Source organism: Stegastes partitus, unplaced genomic scaffold (assembly GCF_000690725.1).
Source record: "Stegastes partitus isolate 25-593 unplaced genomic scaffold, Stegastes_partitus-1.0.2 Scaffold1949, whole genome shotgun sequence".
Taxonomy (NCBI): Eukaryota; Metazoa; Chordata; class Actinopteri; family Pomacentridae; genus Stegastes; species Stegastes partitus.
Window position 1 is genome coordinate 26,128 of NW_007579680.1, and position 19,927 is coordinate 46,054.

At 40.1% G+C, this 19,927-nt stretch overlaps 1 protein-coding gene across 8 annotated transcripts in view; it reads right to left on the bottom strand.

Moving 5' to 3' along the window:
* Positions 1-219: 219 nt before the first annotated feature.
* Positions 220-19,927, bottom strand: part of ppfia1 (PTPRF interacting protein alpha 1) — a 51,153-nt gene continuing 31,445 nt past the window's right edge. Inside the window, exons 17-30 of one of the 8 annotated variants that reach the window (XM_008303171.1) lie at positions 14,690-14,814; positions 13,677-13,849; positions 13,464-13,557; positions 12,988-12,999; positions 11,490-11,571; positions 11,178-11,378; positions 10,819-10,881; positions 7,452-7,627; positions 7,177-7,274; positions 6,889-7,064; positions 4,257-4,325; positions 3,992-4,160; positions 3,716-3,780; positions 220-1,946 (exon numbers count right to left, since the gene is read on the bottom strand). In XM_008303171.1, coding sequence (XP_008301393.1) covers positions 3,725-3,780; positions 3,992-4,160; positions 4,257-4,325; positions 6,889-7,064; positions 7,177-7,274; positions 7,452-7,627; positions 10,819-10,881; positions 11,178-11,378; positions 11,490-11,571; positions 12,988-12,999; positions 13,464-13,557; positions 13,677-13,849; positions 14,690-14,814 — 1,494 coding nt within the window. In that variant the 3' untranslated portion in view covers positions 220-1,946; positions 3,716-3,724. Of the gene's footprint in view, positions 1,969-3,715; positions 3,781-3,991; positions 4,161-4,256; positions 4,326-6,888; positions 7,065-7,176; positions 7,275-7,451; positions 7,628-10,818; positions 10,882-11,177; positions 11,379-11,489; positions 11,572-12,987; positions 13,000-13,463; positions 13,558-13,676; positions 13,850-14,689; positions 14,815-19,927 lie in introns of all 8 variants that reach the window. The other 7 variants (XM_008303170.1, XM_008303176.1, XM_008303169.1 and 4 more) reach the window with 7 other exon arrangements.

Below are 19,927 nucleotides of genomic sequence, written 5' to 3' on the forward strand. Positions count from 1 at the left end.
CATGTGATTACTTTGTGTTGTCTAGTATTTTGGCACCGTTTTTAAAGTGATTTGTCTTTATTGCTTTTTTTCTCCCCCCTCTTGTTTTGTATAGCACCTTGTAGCTTTTTGAAGCATACTACAGCAGTAAAGTTTAATATTATTTCTGCACTGTTCCACAAAAAAGATCTCTGTAGCTTAATAAAAGACTTGATAATGGATACCCAGAGACAGCTGTTATACTTGTTGTTATATTAAAAGTTTATTTCCTCTTACATGTATAGCCTTAGCGCCCACTCATCCTTGCAACACTGCTCTAAATGAGTAACTAACTTCTCATTCAAACATCACAACAGCAGGAGAGGAAAACACAAAACTTCAGTCCTTTTTTTTATCTGCAGTGGAAAATAAGTTTCAGTATTTTATTGAAAGTAAGCAATAAATAATACTGTGATAAAAATAGTTTATAAGTACTCAGACTGTACATCATTGTTACAAGATCAGAAGATTCGACAGAGGAAGAGCAGGAATAAAACAACAGCAACATGATTTGCATTGTGCATAAAATGACTAAATCACAAACAAACGAGAAAGATCTACTTTAAGCTTCGACTACATGTACGGTGAAATGAAAACTCTTCGGTTCCTTCTCATCAAAAAAGGTGGAACCTGTGTTGTGAGTGTAGACAAGACAAACTCGAGAAGCATTCCGAGGAACAAAAAGTGGGGCTTTAGCTCTGAACTGACGACACACAAAACGTGGATGAATAAATAAGAAGCGACGACAGAGAGGAGTTAAGAAACGATAAGGCTTGATATGAAATCTCCGTACAAAGTGTTTAAAAAAAAAAAAAAAAAAAAAGGGGGTCTGCGGGTGGATCGCGCTGCCTCGAGGGTTATCTAGTCACAGCGGGGATCAGCTGAGGCCTCGGTGAAGTTGGTCCATCGAAGGAGTTTCGACACTTTCGAGTTCATCTGACGTCCTCGTCGGTGCGTTTCTCCAGAGGTGAGGAAGTTTTCTTAAAGGGCTGAACTGGGTGTAGATTGGGTGGGGATAAGTGGAGTAAAGTCCGCATGCAAGGTCAACTAGAGAGAAACTGGAAGTCTGTTTTCACTTGCATTCGAAAGTAGCCCTCCGTTTAGTTTGTTTCGCTACTGATATATATATGGCTTTAATTCTTAAAATTCAAGAGTTTCATTTTGGTTTCGCAGATATGGAAAAGAAAGAAAAGAGTTTCACGTGATATCTGTCGCCACCATCGCCCGGCTTGCCAGCAGTTATTTTAACGGCGATGGATGACTCACAGTGTCGAGCAGTTTGTGAAACAGTCTCCAGCAATTCGTCTGATATTCACACATCCGTTGACCTAAGAGCTGCATTTACACAAAAATCACAGGTAATAAGCTACAAAAAAAAAAAATTACAACAGTTAAAAAGGGCAGAGGATATGAATTAAGTTATATCACATATCAAAGTCACTTAAGCATAAATTCAATGATTAGAATTCAAATCAAAGCGAGGAAAGAAAAAAAAAAAAAACATACATCTGGTCAATAGAATCAGGATTATAAAAAAGATTAGATAAAATGTCTGTTGGTAGAAATATACAAACTCCAGACAGCTGAAACATTCAGTTACATACATCTGAGAGCTGAGCTTAATGCGGGCACAGTGGAGAAGTGTTTTAAAAAGTGGGTTGATTAAAGGGGACAGAGGCAAAAAAGGGTTACATAGTAATTCTAAAATCATTTAAATGTCCCATTGGTTTACATAAATATAATAACAAATGTAGATAAATCTAGAAAGTTTCCTCTAGGGATACTGAGATTGGTGAGTAAAGTCTTTCTCTGTGATGACAAAAAAAAAAAAAAAACTTTTTTTTTTTAGTGTCCTTGCAAGTCATTTCAGTTCATCATCCTGGTCTTGAATGCGGGGAATTCCCCTTCATCTTCTGACCAGCGGTTACCTATAGAAATAATGAGGATAAACTGAGAAGGGGGAGAGAGAGATCAATGGATACGAGAAGGGAAGCAGGACAGAAGCCAGGATGGAGGGATGGATGGATGGATGGATGGATGAAGGGGAGGAACAAAAGGAAAGAGAGGAGAGGCGTAAAACGTGCGTTATTAAAGCACAATAGAACAAGAAAGCTGCTTTCTGCTTGGAGAGAGAGGAGCAGATGTGCAGTGAGTAAACAGCCAAACATTTGTCTTGTTGAGGGCTGTAGTGTCCAGGTGGATGGCTTGGTCAATGTGCTCTCATCAAATCAAACTCTTAGTGTTTGGACGGTCGCCGGTGTTACTTTCATAAAGGAAGCCGTCTAAGACTAATACATTACTTTTGGTAGAAGAAACGATCTGTAAACACTCACACTTCCACAACCACATGGAGACAAAAAACTGCAATGATCATCACCTAGTTGTCAACTGTAAAACTAATCTATAAGTTATGGCATCAGTTACATCGGTTTGAGTACATTTTTTAAAATAAAAAAAAGCCAAAATCCGACCAACCTTGGGGTCGGGAAAAAAGAACTGCCAACCTGGCCCTTTTTAAATGTTTGACATTATTCACAATTTCCTGACATGTTACAGAGCAAACAACTAACGGATCAAACAAGAAAATAAATATTGACAGAATGTTTGCAAATGAAACTAATCATGAGCTGCAGCCCTAATGGAGACTGCCAGAGCTAATTTAACACAACATGTGTCTTACAAATATGATTAGAATCATCCTTCATGTCATATCTGTACATATGAAAAGTGTTCACAGTGTATAGAACTAATTTTATTGTTATCTTTATCCAGTTTAGTATTTTTTGCCTTGATTATTAACATGCTTTATTTTTATCTAGGTGCTTTTAAGTGTGAATTTACCCAGTGAGGGATCAATGAAGTTTTATCTTAGAGCTTATCTTAAGGCCACGGCTACACTTTCAGTTTTAGCATTTCAGAGTATGCAACAACCTCTGGCAGCCCATAATTCAACTACATTACCATGACATACTGATCCTGTTTTTATCGCGGTAATGCTCCATGTGCATACTTAAACCAAGCAATAGGGCAATAATTCATCCAAATATTATTCAAACTGCAATAAGGTCGGTGCGATATCCAAATTACAGGAGCTGCAGTTGTTGCGCAACCCACAAGTTACATTCTCCAGACGTATGGGAAGGTACCAGTTTGACCAAAACTGTAGCAAAAATCACAACTACAGAAAACTAATTGCAATATGATTTGTTTTCTATATTGTTCAACCACTTGAGGCGTTGCCTTATTCATTGTTTACTCAGAGTTGAGTCACAACTAATTGACATCATGTCAAAGACGTCGCCTGTGTGGCTGCATTTTGTTCAAACAACAGTTGTTGTACTGGACTCACTGGTTCATATAGCTCCAATTTTTTGAAATTTTATGAACACTGGAAGGTGCACACTGGTCTGTTCTGAGCTTGTAATTATTTCAGTATAAAATAATCAGGTTTAAATAACTCTATATGGTGCAATTAATAGCTTTTCGTGTTGTTTTAGAATTCATTAAGGCTAATAAGGCTAGCAGGTATATTGACTCAGTGCGCTGTGGAAAATAAGTAGATAACTAGCTGTTTATTCTCCTCACAACCAATTAATTGGTTAAAAAATACAATTCAACGAGCTGACCAGTTTCTCTGGTTTACTACAGCCCCAGTCTTATTTGATTCTTACATCGTAGTTGATGTGTGTGTTCTTACCGTTGTGTGTTAACAAGAGTAGGTCCTGACTGTGGCAGTGTCCAGCCTCTGTATAGACTGACTTCCTGCGTTTCCATGTTGGCAAAATCACATGCAGAAACATGCCATTAGTCACAGCATCGTAAACAGAGCAGCAAAGCCATTCAAGAAGAATTAAGGGCACATGAGGAGTCAGGGCTGAATGGCCCATCAGAGAAGTTCTACTGCAGTAATTAGCAGCATTGACAGAGCACATTACACACAAACATGCATATATTTAGTGGTTCCTCTGCCTACCGTCCATCGGGCTCCTCTTTGGCTGCGTGGAGGGAGATGCTGTGCCGCTACTGGTCACTCTGAAGTTGGCCGGGAGGGTATCTGACGCACCCAGGGACATCCCCCTCATGTCTTTGGGCCTGAACTTCTTCCTCCATGAGGGAGCACGGCGGAAGTTCTTATCATCATCCTGGCAGGGTGAAGACATTGAGAGAGGAAGTTGATTTCACACATATTTTCTCACTCAGTTTGTGTCACTGTGTTGGCAAGAGTCTGTGTTTGTCACCTCTTCCATTCTCCTGTCTGTGCCAATGGCCAGCAGACTGTTGTATTCACGCTCCAGAGTCGCTCTGGCCTGGAAAGAACAGAGAAAAAGAGTGAAATAAACAGAGCATCCCAAGGATCAACACTGAACCCTGGCTACATTATCCTGTCTACTGAGGCTGGAATCATATGGTCGTCCTGAGCCTCTGAGCAGCTGATCTGGTTTAACTGGAACTGATTTTTAGTCTCTAGTAAATAGCTTGGTCCTCCCTCTAAAAACTGCATGAATACTTATATCCTGCATATTTAAGTCTTTCCTCATGCACCTACAATTCTAGTAATCTTGAAGGCTTCTCCTTGATCAGTGGGGACAAAAGCATCTTCAAAATGAACATGTTAATGTATTTCAATTTCCTTGTTGAAGCAAGTGTGTTGGACTTTTATATAGAAATAGTTGTGTTACATTTAAGCCAAATGAGCCTATCATTTCCAGGTAAATCTCTGCATTTCACAGTGTACCAGAGTGCTAAATCTGGATTCTGTGGTGACCTGATGCACCAGTAGTGCAGCAATCACTGGTTTGGCACAACTGAAGATGAAACAGGTTACAACTGAGAGTGTTATATGGCCAATAAAGGGAAACAACTGGAAGCAGTGCTTGTGTAATTACTCTTAGTGCCAAAAGGGGGAGACAAAAGAGTTGAACTGCAGGTTTAGCAGCTGATGTGTGCATTCAGGGTTTTTCCTGGCAAAGAACAGGTCTTTGGAGGGTGACTATGCAGAACAGGAAGCACCATCAGTCTGCGTGCACCAATGAGTTAGTGTTGCGTTATTTGACGGAAGTCTATGTGCTTTCCTGTTATTTCTATCCATTTGATGAACATTACTGTCTATCTTGCTCGAGTAAATGAAACCCTAATGAACTGGTCCATTTCTTTTTGATGGCTTCTCCTTGATGTACAGTGGTCCCTCATTTGTATGTAAGTGGGGACAAAAGCATCTTCAAAATGAATACGTTAACGTCAAATTCTATACTCTTACCATTTCGATGCTGCCTACCACACAATTCCTCTCTGCAGGAAAATACCATGACCTTGTCTAAAATAGCTTTAACAACCAGATACAGCAGCATTTTCTTTCCCCATGCCCTCACCCTCATAAATAACTGAGTCAATATTCATACATCATGATCTCATTCCCGTAAGTGATGCACATATTGAACTTAATGTATAGTCTTACATGCTCGTCTTATATAATCCCTACATTGCTTGCATATCGTCTGTACTGCTTGAGAGTCAACAGCAGCTGGAACCAAATTCCTTCTGGGTGGTAACAAACTGGGGCAATAAAGCTGATTCTGACTCATTCCAGGTAAACAGGGTCTTGCTCCAAACTATATTTCTGAACTCCACACCCTTTATGAGCTGGATCACAGCCCAAGGTCCTCTGGTGAGGGTCTCTATTTCTAGGCTGTTCCTAGATTGACGTTAGTAGCTAAAGGCAGACAGAGGTTTCACTTTCAAGGCCCCCTGACTTTGGAGAGTCTTGCCAGAGGAATTCAGGATCAAGACTCCTGTGTCAACCATCATGTCCCCTCTCCAAACACACTAGTACAGACAGGCATTCAATGTTCTTTAACCTCTGTCGCTACTTTTAGGATTTCAGTGATTTTCATCCAATGTTCATATATTTCTGTCCTTTTTTATTTATTTTGATCTTTCATCCTTCCACTGAACCTTCTTTTTTTTTTTTAGGTCTAAATACTGATAAATCATGCTAGTTTTACCATCATCTACCTCACTTTCCACTCTGCTGGAATACAACCTGATGAAATTAGCACAGGAAGAGGACCGTGGCCTCGTCGGCAGGCAGAGTGTTGTGTAACATTTTATACGCACCACGGAACCGTTAACCAGCGTAGCACATTAATAAAACATTAATAATTAGGTTAACCGACTAGTATTTCAAGATGCCAACTAGCGACAGCAGCAACGTCTAATCAATTAGTGGACTCATGAAGCACATCACCTGAATGCATATCCTCTTTCGCCCTAACAATCAACATTGCTTTAATACATTACATAGCTATGGAAATAATTATTAAACCACCCGTTTGTTTTTTCTACAAACCCTCCACAACAAGCCTTCAACATCAATTAATTTTTTGTTGTAGCTTCATCTTAGTAGTTAAATATTCACAATATCTTCTGACAGACAAACAAAGTCTAATGAAACATAAATGATTCAAAATTCACTCTAAATGGCTGAAAATGCCATTGTTTTGTGCATAAGCGGTAAATGTGAAGATAGCCAAAAGAACAGAATTGAGAGACGACAGCAACATAGTCATCCTGGTGCTTTATGAAGAGTTTTACAGTGTCTATACCAAGAACTGCAAAAGAAGAGGCAGAAAACAGCAGTCACAGTGATTTAATAGTTATTTTTGAAGCTGCATGTAATCTAAAGCAGGAGGACCAGTAAAAGTGACTTTTTACAACTTTAATTACAGATATGGAAGCTGTTTGTGGATTCATATGTTGTCACTTTTATGAACCCAATCTGTGTGACACATTTGGAAACGATCATATGGTTGAACCTGGCATGATGATTAAAACCAGCTAACAGTGTTGAACATTTGATGTTTGTCTGTGTACCTGTGTGTTCTGTGTGGGGATCTGCAGCAGCAGGGCCAGCGTGTTGTGATCGAAGGTTTCGTCCAGGGCGAGCAGCGCTCCGTGAACTCCGCTCTCATAAAGATTACCACTGTACTCTTTGAGTCCGATGGCCTGAATCCAACTGATCACACGCTCATTACTCCAAACCAGCACATCTGAAACAACAAAACGATGAAAGAAATTCAGGAGGAATGCAATTTTGAAAGAAATAAAATTAAAATGAAGTAAAAATGATTAGTGTTGAGAAGCCAGCAGGGTGTTTGCTACCTTTGAGCTCCAGCTGACAGTCCTCTCTCTTCCTCTCCAGCTCCTTCCTGTCGTAGTTGAGCCTCCTCAGGCACATCACACCACACTGAAAACTGTTCCTGTTGCAAAGACAGACAGCTTAGTGTTTGTTTGAATCCCTATTAGCTGCTACTTTGGTTTTAAATGCTCCTTTTACTCTAATATTCAGCTTATCTTCCCATTGTATATCCCATCAAACTTTGGATATACAGAAATACTGAGAAGATATAATGACACTTGAATCATCCCTGTTTTACCTGTGGAAGCTGTCCACCATTTTGAGCTGTCCTCTAAGGTCCTTCTTGGTGAGGTGGTCGAGCATGCGGGCGTCCACCAGGGACTCCATGAAGTAGGAGCGGTACTGAGGCAAACCCAGGCTGGGCAGCCACTCGTTACCGATCCACTCGTGGTTCATGTCTCCATACGCCAACGTCTGTGGTCAGAGAAGAGAAGGTTTAACCAGGGTTTGTGTGAGGGAACTGCCAAGATGGAAAGTGTTATTAATAAGATTACTCACTAGATTAGAAACTAATTACTACTCCAGGATATGGATGTGTTTTATAACTGCACTTATCTTAAACTAGATACTGACTGTAAGGCAGATCACAAGAGGCCAGTGACATGTTTTGAGCATCGTCCAATTGATCAATTTAGATTTTATTTTTAGATTTTGTTGTTTTTTTTTTCACCTCCATAACTTTGCATACTTTGCAATAAATAAAGTATATTTACACATGGACCTTTGTGTACAATCGTCCTCGTAATAGCAAAAAAAAAGTGTGCGTAATTCTGTCTTTCAAACATAGTTAAAATGGCTTTTTGACATGATTCTGCTCCACTTGGATCTTAAATATCGTCCAAGTGGAGCCACTATGTTAAATTTATGTACCAGCTTTTCTATAAATTAGAGTTTAAACTTGTCTGTCCTTTAATGTATTTTATTCGTTATCTTTTAATATTTTATTTTAACTGTACCATTAATTTGCGTCTTTATGTTTTTACGCAGTTTTGCTTGTTTTTTAACCATTTTAACACAGTATTTAAAGCACTTTGAACTTTATTCATATTTAATCAGCTGTAATGTTCAGACGTTTTACGGTATCGATAACATCTTTTAAAACTATACTTTGATTGCTGTCTGTGGTGTTTACACAGGAAACTCAACTTGCTCCACAGTAACTACAAACGGGTTTCCCTCTGAAACCTCAACTCTGCGCTTCATTTAGAAACACTACAGGAAAGTGCTAAGTTGCTTCGAAGATGAACAAGGAATGAAGGTGTGAACAGTTCACTGAAGCACATCAACTGGAAGGCAAAGAAAGCTAAATTATCATTAACATATTTGAACCATATTTCCATATTCTGCGGCATTTTTGTCAGCAATTTCGTAAAAATATTTGAAGAATTACAACTTCCTTCCTTGTTTTTAATGTTATCTCTGGCAACCTTTATCGATGGTTCAGTGGAGGATCTTAAGCCTCAAGCAAAACACTTCTTTTACAGTTTTTTTTCCATGACTTGTTCTTTTATGCAATTGTGGTATTGTTTGCATTAACATTATTATGAGCACAAAACTTAATGTGCTGAGGCTGTTTCCTGCAGTTAATTTTGGGTCATATTCTAACTACTAACAAACACAACCACAGCAGTACATACCATTTAGTGACAATCCAAGCAGAAATGTTTCTGCTGCATAAGTATACCAAACTAAAGGGGTCAAACTGCACAATGAACCACTCTGAACATGCGTGTTATGAAGGCATTCTCAGTGACGTAGAAATAAATACCGAGCGAAATCTATGACACCTCCCTAAACGTACATTTAAAAAGAATCAACCCTGAGTATTAGGAATAGCAGAATTTTAAAAAGTGAGCGGCAAGTGGGTTTTTTGGGGGGAACGTGTGCAAACCTGGGCCCAGCTACCCTCGTCATCCTCCTGGTGTTAGCATGGTTAGAGTGAGCATGGTGAGAAGAACAGAAAGGCGAGGGGTTAGTGAGGCAGCAGTGCTGGGTTAGAGTAGCTTCAAGTGGAAAACAAAGTCAAAAAAAATTATAAGACAAGCAAGTCAAAAATATAAGAAAATTAACCAACCAGATAAACTAATGGTGAGGCATCATACAGGAAACAAAAATGGCAACAGACAAAAAAACAACCGATACACAACAGAGGAGAGGGCGATATGGAAAAAAAACACTACTTTGGTATTGTCTCATGTCATTTTGTGAATTCTAAATCAATCTGTTATTTGATACACTAAATTTTCAATTGACAAATCAGACAGGGGTGACTGTTTCATTACAGGATAAATGAAGGTATTTCAATGGTGGTGTGATCAGTGAACTCCTCCACACTGAACCCCAAGTTGTTCCCAAAGCAGGTGGCTGCCATTGGTGTGTGAGTGTGAATGAATAGTTGAATAAGAAACACATTGTGAAGTGCTTTGTAGGCCCTAACTATGGCCAAAAAAACCCCAATATGTCTGGACCACTTAGCAGGAGCAGTGTACTGCTGCACAAGGAGACTACTTAGACGAGGGCAGCAGCCAAACTCAGGTCATTAAACTGGTTTTTGCTTTTTATATTCACAGTCTCAGAACTTTGTCAGCAGTTTTCCACTGCAGGAACTCAGGCTTGGCATGAACGTTTGCAGGAAAGGTGTACTAATAGGGTGATTCATCCTATCCGTTACCATTGCGGTGTAGGATTGACACCTTTAGATGTGCTGTTTACTCAAGAGTGCGTCACAACAACAACAAATATTAGTTTCTGGACATAACTCCAGTTCTAGGAGCACGTAGGAAACTGAAAATGTCCTATTTAAAGAGGACATCCAGAGGGCAGAAAAATGGCACTTACACCTGCACTAGAGTTTTTGTGTGTCCCCCCCTCCAAAAAAAAAAAAAAAGGCCAGAAAGAGGTTCCACAGAGCCAGTGCTTGCAGTTGGAACATGCTCAAAAGTTTGGGCTGTCTGAAAACAACCAACAAGTTCCTGCAGGGAAAAAACAGCCTTTTCATTGCATCTTATACAATCACAGACATTATTAAGGAAGAAACTAGGTCAGTACAAATGGCAGCAAAAATCTCTGACAGCAGACAAATGCATATAGCCTTACCATATATAAATTTCACTCTTTCAGAAATGTCTTTATTAAAAAAATAATAAAATAAAATGTTAAAGGAGCCAGTGGGAGGGAGTCCTTCATTCTTATTCTCTCTTGTTCACAACAAGGTGTCTCTGCTTTCAAAAACCTTTAGAACCTGCAGTCACCTGAGCAGCAGGTGCTTGTGTAATCTGCTATTAAGCACAAACACACATACACACAAAACTCTAGCTAACGTAAGAGTAGAAACACAAACACACCGAAAATGTAAGATCTAAAGACAAAGATGAGGAAACTACTAATACCACCAAGGAAGAACAAAAAGTCACTAACTAGCAGGAAGAATTAGGTCTTGTTTCAAGCTGCCTTGTGAGTCTCCAATGAATACTGGACTGATCAAATATCAATATATGCATGCAATAAGCAAGGTCTGGCTGTCCTGGAGGCAACTTGAAACGAGACTCAACAGTCACCACAGATGTAAGAAGCCAATGGTGCCAAGCCAATCCGGGTAGACTAACCGTGGGAGGTGTGGCTGCCAAACTTTCCATCTCTTCATGCGTGACCCAAACGTTTCCTGTGGTCTGATCATGTGACACCCCCCCAATCACAAGTGTGCAAAAAAGGAAAGAGTGACGAAGGACAGAAAGAGAGCAGGATGGAGAGAAGGTCATGAAGCATTTGTTCATTCATTGTTAGCCAAAGAACCAGAACTGATCAATCATTAGTACATGTTAAGCAGTTAATGCATTAAAAGTCTCATGCTCAATCAGATGACAAGAATGTGTTGACAGAGTGCTGAAAGGAAAACAATTCCTAATATTATCTGTGTGAGTGCACCCTGAATGTGTGTTTTCATATGAACCAGACAGATGAGTACCGTTCTGGAGGTTGGCGGGGCAGAAGGGCTGGTGAGAGACATGATTTCCTGGATGGCCAGACGAAGCTTCAGACGATGTAAGGGGTTACTGATTCCGATCTCCCTTTGGATCTCTGTGTCTGACAGCGCCGACATGATAGCTCCGCTCTTCACGTTGGCACGACATGCAGCCACATACCAGGCTGGCATGCCCACCCACAGCTGACCAGAAGGGGGCAGAGAAGAGACGGTGGCATCAGTTTAAACACGATAAATGTCACAGAGATGTTACTGGTCTGACTGGTTTTTAGATGAATATTGTCAGTGTCATACCTCCAGCCAAACCACAACAGTTGGTCCGTCCCACTGGGCGAATGGCAGGCCCTGCCTGCGAGCCTCTTCCAGTAATTCATGCCTGAGACACAAAATATAAATTAGAGCCAATTCACTTGCTCAAGAACATAAATACATGTTGTACATAGCCACAAAGCCAATGTAGAACCCATCACAAACTCCAAAGTTCACCTTCTGAACACACATGAGCACAAACCCCAGAACATCAACTGACATGCACACTCAAAACAGAGAGCAGGAGTTTGAGAGAAAACGCAGAAACTGAAACCCAGGAAGAGTCAAACATCTGGACAAGCTTAGACAGAATTTCATTTAAATGTATTTAAGGATTCAGGTTTACTTCAACCTGCTGTATATTCCATTAATGTGGCTACTGTGTGTCTCTGTGGGTCATGTTAACTTTGTACTCTGCACCTTTGTTGTAGACATTTCAGTAAACGAGTAGTTGCACAAAACAAATTGTGCACTTAGTTTAGTACTTTTATAAGAAGAGATTTTCTAATTTCTGTGTTTCTTTAAACAGTGAACTCTACAGGCCAGATCCCTGAATCTCTAAAATGCAAAGTTAGCATTTTACTTAGAGCCTCTACAATGGGAAATACAGCAGTTTGAAATAAACCAGAAAACTCCTTTAAAAAAAATCCTAGCCTGGAGAAAGATAGAAAGCGTTTGTCCTCAGCCTTTTTCCAGCCTTGACTGCCCAGGTTTAACCAGATCATTTGTTAAGCCTTTAGGAGATAGCAGCCACAGTTTCAGGTCTGAGGAACTTTATTAGCCAGTTAAGTTTTCTCCCAGAACCAGTGCTTTGAGAGTTAGAAAATGACCTTAGTACGGATGCATTCTTCTACATCTGTACATGCACAGAGGGAAGTATGTAGGACAGAAAACCTTTGCAATGGCTGTATAAATACTGAACATTCACGTCATGCACATTCTCCGTTTGTAATGAAGGAACAGTGCCATTAGTACCAAGTCTTAACTGAGGTCATACAAGTATGAAAATGGCTGGATTTGGCCACTAGATGGGGCCATGTGTCACAAGCACCAACCATCTGTTTGGCAGGTATGTCCAAAATCATGTTCTTAACAGACAATTTAGTTTCAAATAAATTCTGAGCAACAAAATGATTGTGCTAAAGTGTAATATATGATCTTTTTCAAACTTATGGACACAAACACTCACAAAAAGCCAACTATCTGCATGAATTCTGCCATCTTTCCTATAGTTGTAGTGCATAATGTCATGCTCCGATAGGAAAGCTGCGAGAGGAAAATTTTTCACTCACTAAAAATCAGCACACACACATTCCTGTTAGTTAAGCTCCTCTGTGGAAAGCAGGGTAAAGAGCAGCACGGAAAAGCCATCAGACATTCGGAGGGACAGTTGTTTGGGGTCCTTAGAGTTATGGGTGAGGTCAAAGTGAAGCCAAGTGTGGGGGGGGAAAAAAGATAAGGTAAGGCAAAAGCAACAACTTACCCGGTCTTTGGACTACACATGGAATGAGAAGGGGATGATAAAAAAAAAAAAGAAAAGGGAGGTTGGCAAAAAAAAAATATATAAAGAGAAAGAATGAATTGGTGCTAATTCAGGATGGAAGCAAAACAACATTTGTGGCGTTTGCAAAATGTTCACACAAAACTAAGCATGAGGGGGGAAAAAACATAAAATTATTGTAGGAGATGACTGCAATGGAAATACTGGGTGTGGAGTGGAAGGGAGATGAGCTGCTGAGCGTGAGCCAGGTGGCGAGGAGTGAGCATGTGAGCCTGCAGCAGGGGCACCAGAGCCCACAATAAAACTCATGGACTTTTACATTATTAACACTGTATTCCAGTATAAGCATCCTGTAAGTAGGGTGTTATATCATCTGTATTATTTTTCAGCTTTCTTCTCAGTCTACATCAATTCTGGAGACAGCAGAGAGATGAAGGGACTGCTGGGAAGACACCTACTTCTTCTGCAGCTTCCTGTTCTTCTCAGCAGGGCCCCCGAGGGTGCCCATTCCTAAACCGTCCTTCGGAGAGCTCTCTGCCTCAGGAGTGCCAGCTAGGAACATAAACACCTTGTTCAGAAACAGCAATGTCGGCAGCATGGTAGTGCATAACATTTACATAACCATGGTGGTGCAGTGGAATAAAAACGAAGCGTCTCCAGCCTTGTCTGACCTTGGCTGGGGGAATCCTTGCCGGGAATGCTGGGTCGGCCCTTCTCCTTCTTCCCAAATAGGCGTCCAATGGAAGACTTGATACTCTTCTTCTTGGCTGCTTTGTTGAGAGAGTCCTGGCTGCTGTTGCTACTGCTCGGGTTACTACCCTGGCCATCCTGCAGGCTTGCCAGACTACAAGACCAAAGGGTAAGTGATTAGATGGAGGGAGATTACAGAGACAAATGGCAGAAAACAGGACACACCAAAAAGGCAGGGCTCCAGAGTACCACCATTTTGGTTGCACATGCAACTAAAAATCTGTCAGGTCACTGGTCACAATGGTAAAACTGATATTCAGCAGGTCTGCTTGTGTCACTCAAAGTGTGGCTTGGACGAGAGCTCTTGCTGTCAGAGCATCAACTTTCCAAATTTTAAAAAGCACAATCTCTCCAAGAAACTCGTCCTGTGCTGGACGGGTAAAAGCCTGCCATTGGCTACACATGTCATGTGCTTTCTCCTTCTCCTCTACTGTCTACATATTTCTGTTTTCAAAATTCCCTTTACTACAGGAAACAAGCACCACCACCTCCAAGCTTGCAACCTACACACCTAAAATTATGAGGGTTGCCGAGGATCTGGATCGTGAAATGTGTTTTTTTTTCTATGAATTACTATGCATTAGTGCAAGCCTGTGTGTATACATATATTCCACTAAAACAATTTCTATGTCACTATTTTGCAGGAACACCATTGCTCCATCCTTCACTTAGCTCTGCTACTAACTAACTAACTCTAAGTCGCAGAATGTTCCTATGAACAAGAACGAAACATTTATGACTATCCTTACTTCTGTTTACAATCATTAACTAAACGCATACAATTTTTTTTTACATGTGTTTGGGAGCTAACAAAATCTAAAGTGAACATTTTTGGTACACCTAAATGAACCAATATAAAAGGTTAGTCTGAAGCCCTGCACAGTGGTGAGGAAAAAATTTGCCAATTTCTTCTGGTGACAATCAGAGGTCTCACCCTCGAATGTCTCGAATGTCCTCGTGACTGGCAGCGTGTCCTGCCTCCCTGTTCAGGCGCATGGAGCGTGGAGTGGTGGGGGGTGACGTCTCACAGCGGATAGTGGCCTTGTCATCCTGAGCAGACTGCATGACAGTGGAAGAAATGCATTAATGAAGCGTAAAGAACACACCATCTATTCTGCACACAGCGCTGCCAAGTAGAACGCTTGTACATCCATGTTAAACTAGATCCAGTACATTTTACACCAGCTGCAACTACACTCCATGTGTACTGTGCCCAGCCCGTTCATTCTATATATCAGTGCCAGGTAATCTGCTGTGAAAAAATACAAATGAATAAATAAGGGCACGTGTCCATATAGTGTTTGTCTCTGGCACAAAAGTGCTGGCAGGGTGATGGAGGGTGCTCGATGAAAAAAGTAGACCCACGTTGTGGACTTTTGTTACTTTGACTACAATCTGTTGACAACATGTCACTACTTTAACTGTAATGTATGATTGATGTGATTCGTTGAGTGAAAAAGATTAACGGTGACAACACTAGCACCTTTCTCAACTAGATTTGACTAGAAGTGCTCGAAGCAGTCACATAAAAAAACCACAGCGCTCTGAGAAAAGTCAGAAAAAAACTCAGTGGGCATTCAACCTTTGTTATTTAGCAGAATTATAAATTGCAGTGGTGCTATTGTTTTCACACTGACAAAAAAAGACACAATTTCTGGAACTGAAAATGTAAAATGATGAACATTATAAAAAAAACAACAACAAAAGTAGCAATGAGGTTTCTATTGTGGAGGGAAAAATGAAGAACCAAAAAAATGTTGAAAAAAGTAAATACATTTAAACAGGTAATGTGTTGAAGCATTAGGGGTTGACTGATTATCAGTCTGATATTCCACATGTTTCTGATGATCCTGATTGTTTGTATTTAACTGATTGCCGCTTATTTAAACAATGTAAAAAAGTGCTACTTTGGCTCTGACGCAGTTCCCTCTCTGTGTCTGTAGTCTTCACTCTCAAGCAATGTCCCGGCCACTGCGCTATCTAATTGGGTTTATATTACGTGCAAGTGCCTCTCAACAATGAAAGATAAATGTTGGAAAGTTTCCTTTACTTAAACATGGAAAACATAAATAAACCAAGGCATTTAAATGAAACTTTGTGTTGGAGTCAAAATTATTAAATAAATATCAGGAGTATCAGTCGACCGCTATTCTGAAGTGTTATAATACTTTTAAAAGCTTAGCTTACAGGTGTGCTATAAATGAATTGTACTAATAAAAGATTGCACTGCAGAAAAACGATGACTAAATAGATTTTTGGACTCTCTTCAAACAACAAGGAACAAAGCACGGCAGCATGTTGACAGGACGGGAGCCTCCAGCACCGCAGCAGAGCCTTTGACCTGGAAACTTTTTTTTTTTTTTTAACAAGTTCAATATGACAAGCACACGATCATCTCTCTGGTATTAAAAATAAAAAATAAAACCCCACAAAGACACCACAAAACATTTACAGGGATGCATTGTTACACTGGACGGTGAACTGAAGGATGGAATGGACAAACTAATAATGAACGTTATGGATGAAACTTGGGGTCTGGAGATGAGGACATTAGACAGGCAGCTCACAGAGCCCAGTAAAGCAGGTTGCTAGTTTACCTTCCTGCGGTGCTTGCGCAGGTCACTAGGCTGAAGCGTGGCAAAAAAGGAGAGAGGAGAAAAGCAGTTAGTGAGACGCACAACAGATCAGCGGTGGAAACAAGCCATGCACAAACACACAAGAGCAGGAAATCCGATACATAGTACGTTTACCCATGTATACACTCACACACGTCAGCGGAGAGCCAGAGAAACAGTTGTTTTAAATTGTGCAATTAAGAAGGGAAATAAAGTCCGACAGAGTATCACCACACTCGATTAGGAGACACTGCAAAACAGCCACGCTGGAGGTTGGGTCAGGACAAGGTAGGATGGGTGCAGTCCAGCTCACTACAGCTATTTCACTAGAAAACATTGATTACATCTATTTGAAATAAATGACTAAGTAAGAAGCCAGAGTATTTGATGAACAGGTGAGAACACTCCTTTGAAGTTAGTAAAGTGGTTTTGCTTTCTGTGTTATCATACAGTGTGCCACCTGAATTCATGAACCACAGCTGTTCTACTCATATTTTCCGCTGTGCACCAGAAAAAGGTGGGAGGATTGTTTCCCCTCTGCATTCCTCACAGACCTGGCATTAGCAGAGCAAATAAACCATCGGCGTGCCACATTTCTGAGGGAGTTTCTTTTGCCCCCAGGAGGAAAATACCTAATCACTCATTTCCTTTCCTCAACTGACACAGTGAGGCCAGGGCAAGGAAGAGATCAGTGAGCTATAAAAGGGAAACAGGAAGAGGAAATTGACAGGGTGAGCACAAAATTAATATAATCACCAAAAATGCTCCCTTTCTTGCAGCGTCTTGTTGTTTAGAAATTAGGACAATCTGGCGAGTTTTATTGAGGTGTTAAAGGCAATCAGATGTTAGCGTTGACCAAAGAGTCAAGAACCAGAAATATGTTAAAGCTGACAAGTCAGTCATTTCTCTGGCGTCATCTGCCAAGACAAAAGCAGCATTCACATCATGTCTAATGTTTTACAGTGTTTTTGATCTGCTTCAATAGATTTCTAGGGATATGTTTAAAGAGCCCATATTATCCACATTTACAGGTTTACTATTTTTCTTCTAGATTATGTTTACATGTTCTATGTTCAAAAACACATTATTTTTTGTATACTGTACATTGCTATAGTGCTTCTTCTGTCTAACATGCTCTGTTTTAGCTCCTGCCTCTTTAATGCCGCCCTGCTGAAAAGCTAAGTCTGTTCTGATTGGTCAGCTAGCCCAACAAAAGCCAGGTAACGTTGATTTAGTAACTGTCTTTGGTGTGGACTCTAGGCTTTGCAAGTTTGCAGACCTTTTACATGCACAAAAAAAACAAAAAAAACTGTGATACAAGGCAGAAACCCTAAAAGCTGGAACGTGCTCTTTAAATCCCTCACTCTGAGCACAACAGATGCCAGCTTTGCATTACATTAACTGTACAACAGTTGAATGGAACAAGAGACATTAGGCTTGTTTCCAATAATCCTCTGAACCATAAAATCTGCCAGTTGGTTTGAAAAGCATGCTATCTTTCAAAACAAATAAACAAACAAAAGAACAAAGTTGGCAAAAGGCAGAGAAGAACTGTCAACTTTCAGATTGTCACTTCCAGTTCAGTTGAAAAACCTATATACACACATATATTCTTTAAATTGTGATACTTAACCAAAGGCGCTTTATTCTATCTTCTAAAAACAAACAGTTTGCACCAGATTTATCAGGTGAACTGGATGCTGTGTTCACATAGAGCAGATAGGATACAAGTATAGAAACTAATTAAAAATATAGAAGTAGTAAAATATCTAGAGCCCGCAGTCCACAAAAATGTGTTCAGAGGGTTCATTGGTGTGAAGCGAGTAAACTTGGCAGACAGAAGGTGGTGCTATAGGCTACAATACACATGGCTTTAATAAACAAGGTAGAAGAAGCCAGGAACAAAACCATTTGGTAGAAAACTGCTTTAAAAAAAAAAGAAAAAAGAAAAAAAAGAAAGAACCCCCCCCCCCCAAAAAAAAGCTTAAAGATGAAATAAGCAAAACTTGTAATTGAGGAATAGTGAATTCTAAACAAATTGTTTTCAATAAGGCAAGTCATGATTATTCTTTCATGTCAGCTGGTAACGGCTATGTTTCATGCTGTCCTGAGTTTTAGCACAAACATCTGATCAGTCATGAGTTAAATGTTCAGTACATCAAAAGCTATTCAGAAAACTTGTTTTTGATCTTCCATGAAGGACAATAACTTCTTCAAAAAAGTCAATCATCTCAAGCGAGCGCAAAAACTTGCTGCCCCTAATATTGCTGTTTTTAATCATTTTTTTTCTAAAGCGATACTTAACAATTGTATAACAATACATCATGGAAACACAACTAGTGTTTATGTACTTTATCTTCAACAAACATATAAATCAAAAGGACAATAATTTGGTGACCCTTTCTTTTCCCAAGGACCAAACAATGCAGGCACTGCTAGAACTCAAACAAATTTATGCAATCTCAAGATTCTAAACTCCTGAAGGGACTAATTAATGAGTAACACCAACTGCAGTGTTAACAAGAAACTCCATGGCATTGTAGTTCCCCAGGACCAAAATTTCCACCCACAGCTCAATGTTATGTTTTCAAACAGAACCATGTTTAAAAAAAGTATGGCTGCAGGGGAGGAAATGAAAAGAATGCAAGCCTGGACACTGAATTCAACAGACCTACAGTCATTTCAGTTGCCAGATGGGGTCACTTCTCTGTACTCCTGATGTAATGAGGAGTAAATGTGGTCAATTCCGTTTTGTTCATTAATATTAAAACAGCGTAGTAAAGTGACTGCCATAAGCTCTGAGAGGCAGCACTACCAAACACAGATCACCAGAGGTCTACCAGCCTGTTACAGACCTGTGGCCAAAAACAAACCAACGTGATTCACAAAGGAAGGCAGGGTCTGTGTGCAGCCTCGAGCACCAGAACTTCACAGGTGAGCAGGAGGTGCTCACAGGTGCAGAAGGGGTGTGTGCTCTGTAGTTTCTAAACCAAAACAACAATGTTTTGTTCTGACAATATTAGACATAATGGGGGTTCTGCTCACCAGGTGAGAGGTGTGTCCCTTTAAAATCTTTGTTAAGGTATTCGCATTCATTTATGTAGAATATTGACACAAGAACAAGATCTGTCTGAGCATCCAGACTGTCACCGGCAGCTTTGTTCTTATGCTACTTTCACCCAGAGCTCACATGCATCAGAAGAAAGTCTTTAATCAAGACATATGCTTTTTTGCTTTTCGACATTCTGCAAAATACACAACTGTCTTGTAAAGGGTATAAGTGTGAAGTTGATTAAAAACCACTTCAGTGCTGGCTGAAAAACAAAGCTAGCTAAGGTGGGTCTGTATTCTCTAGGTTGATTGGTTCTTCAAAGTTAACTAATTGTAAAATGTTTTTTTACTTTTTTGATTAATGCCATTATAACTGTGTCACACTACATAGAAGACACCTTTGAGTTCTCTCTACCTACAGCCATGATTGTGGCATTTCCAAAGAGCTGTAGGACTTTATGTTCCAGTGAAACATGAGCCCACAGTGAGTATGAATGTGACAGAAG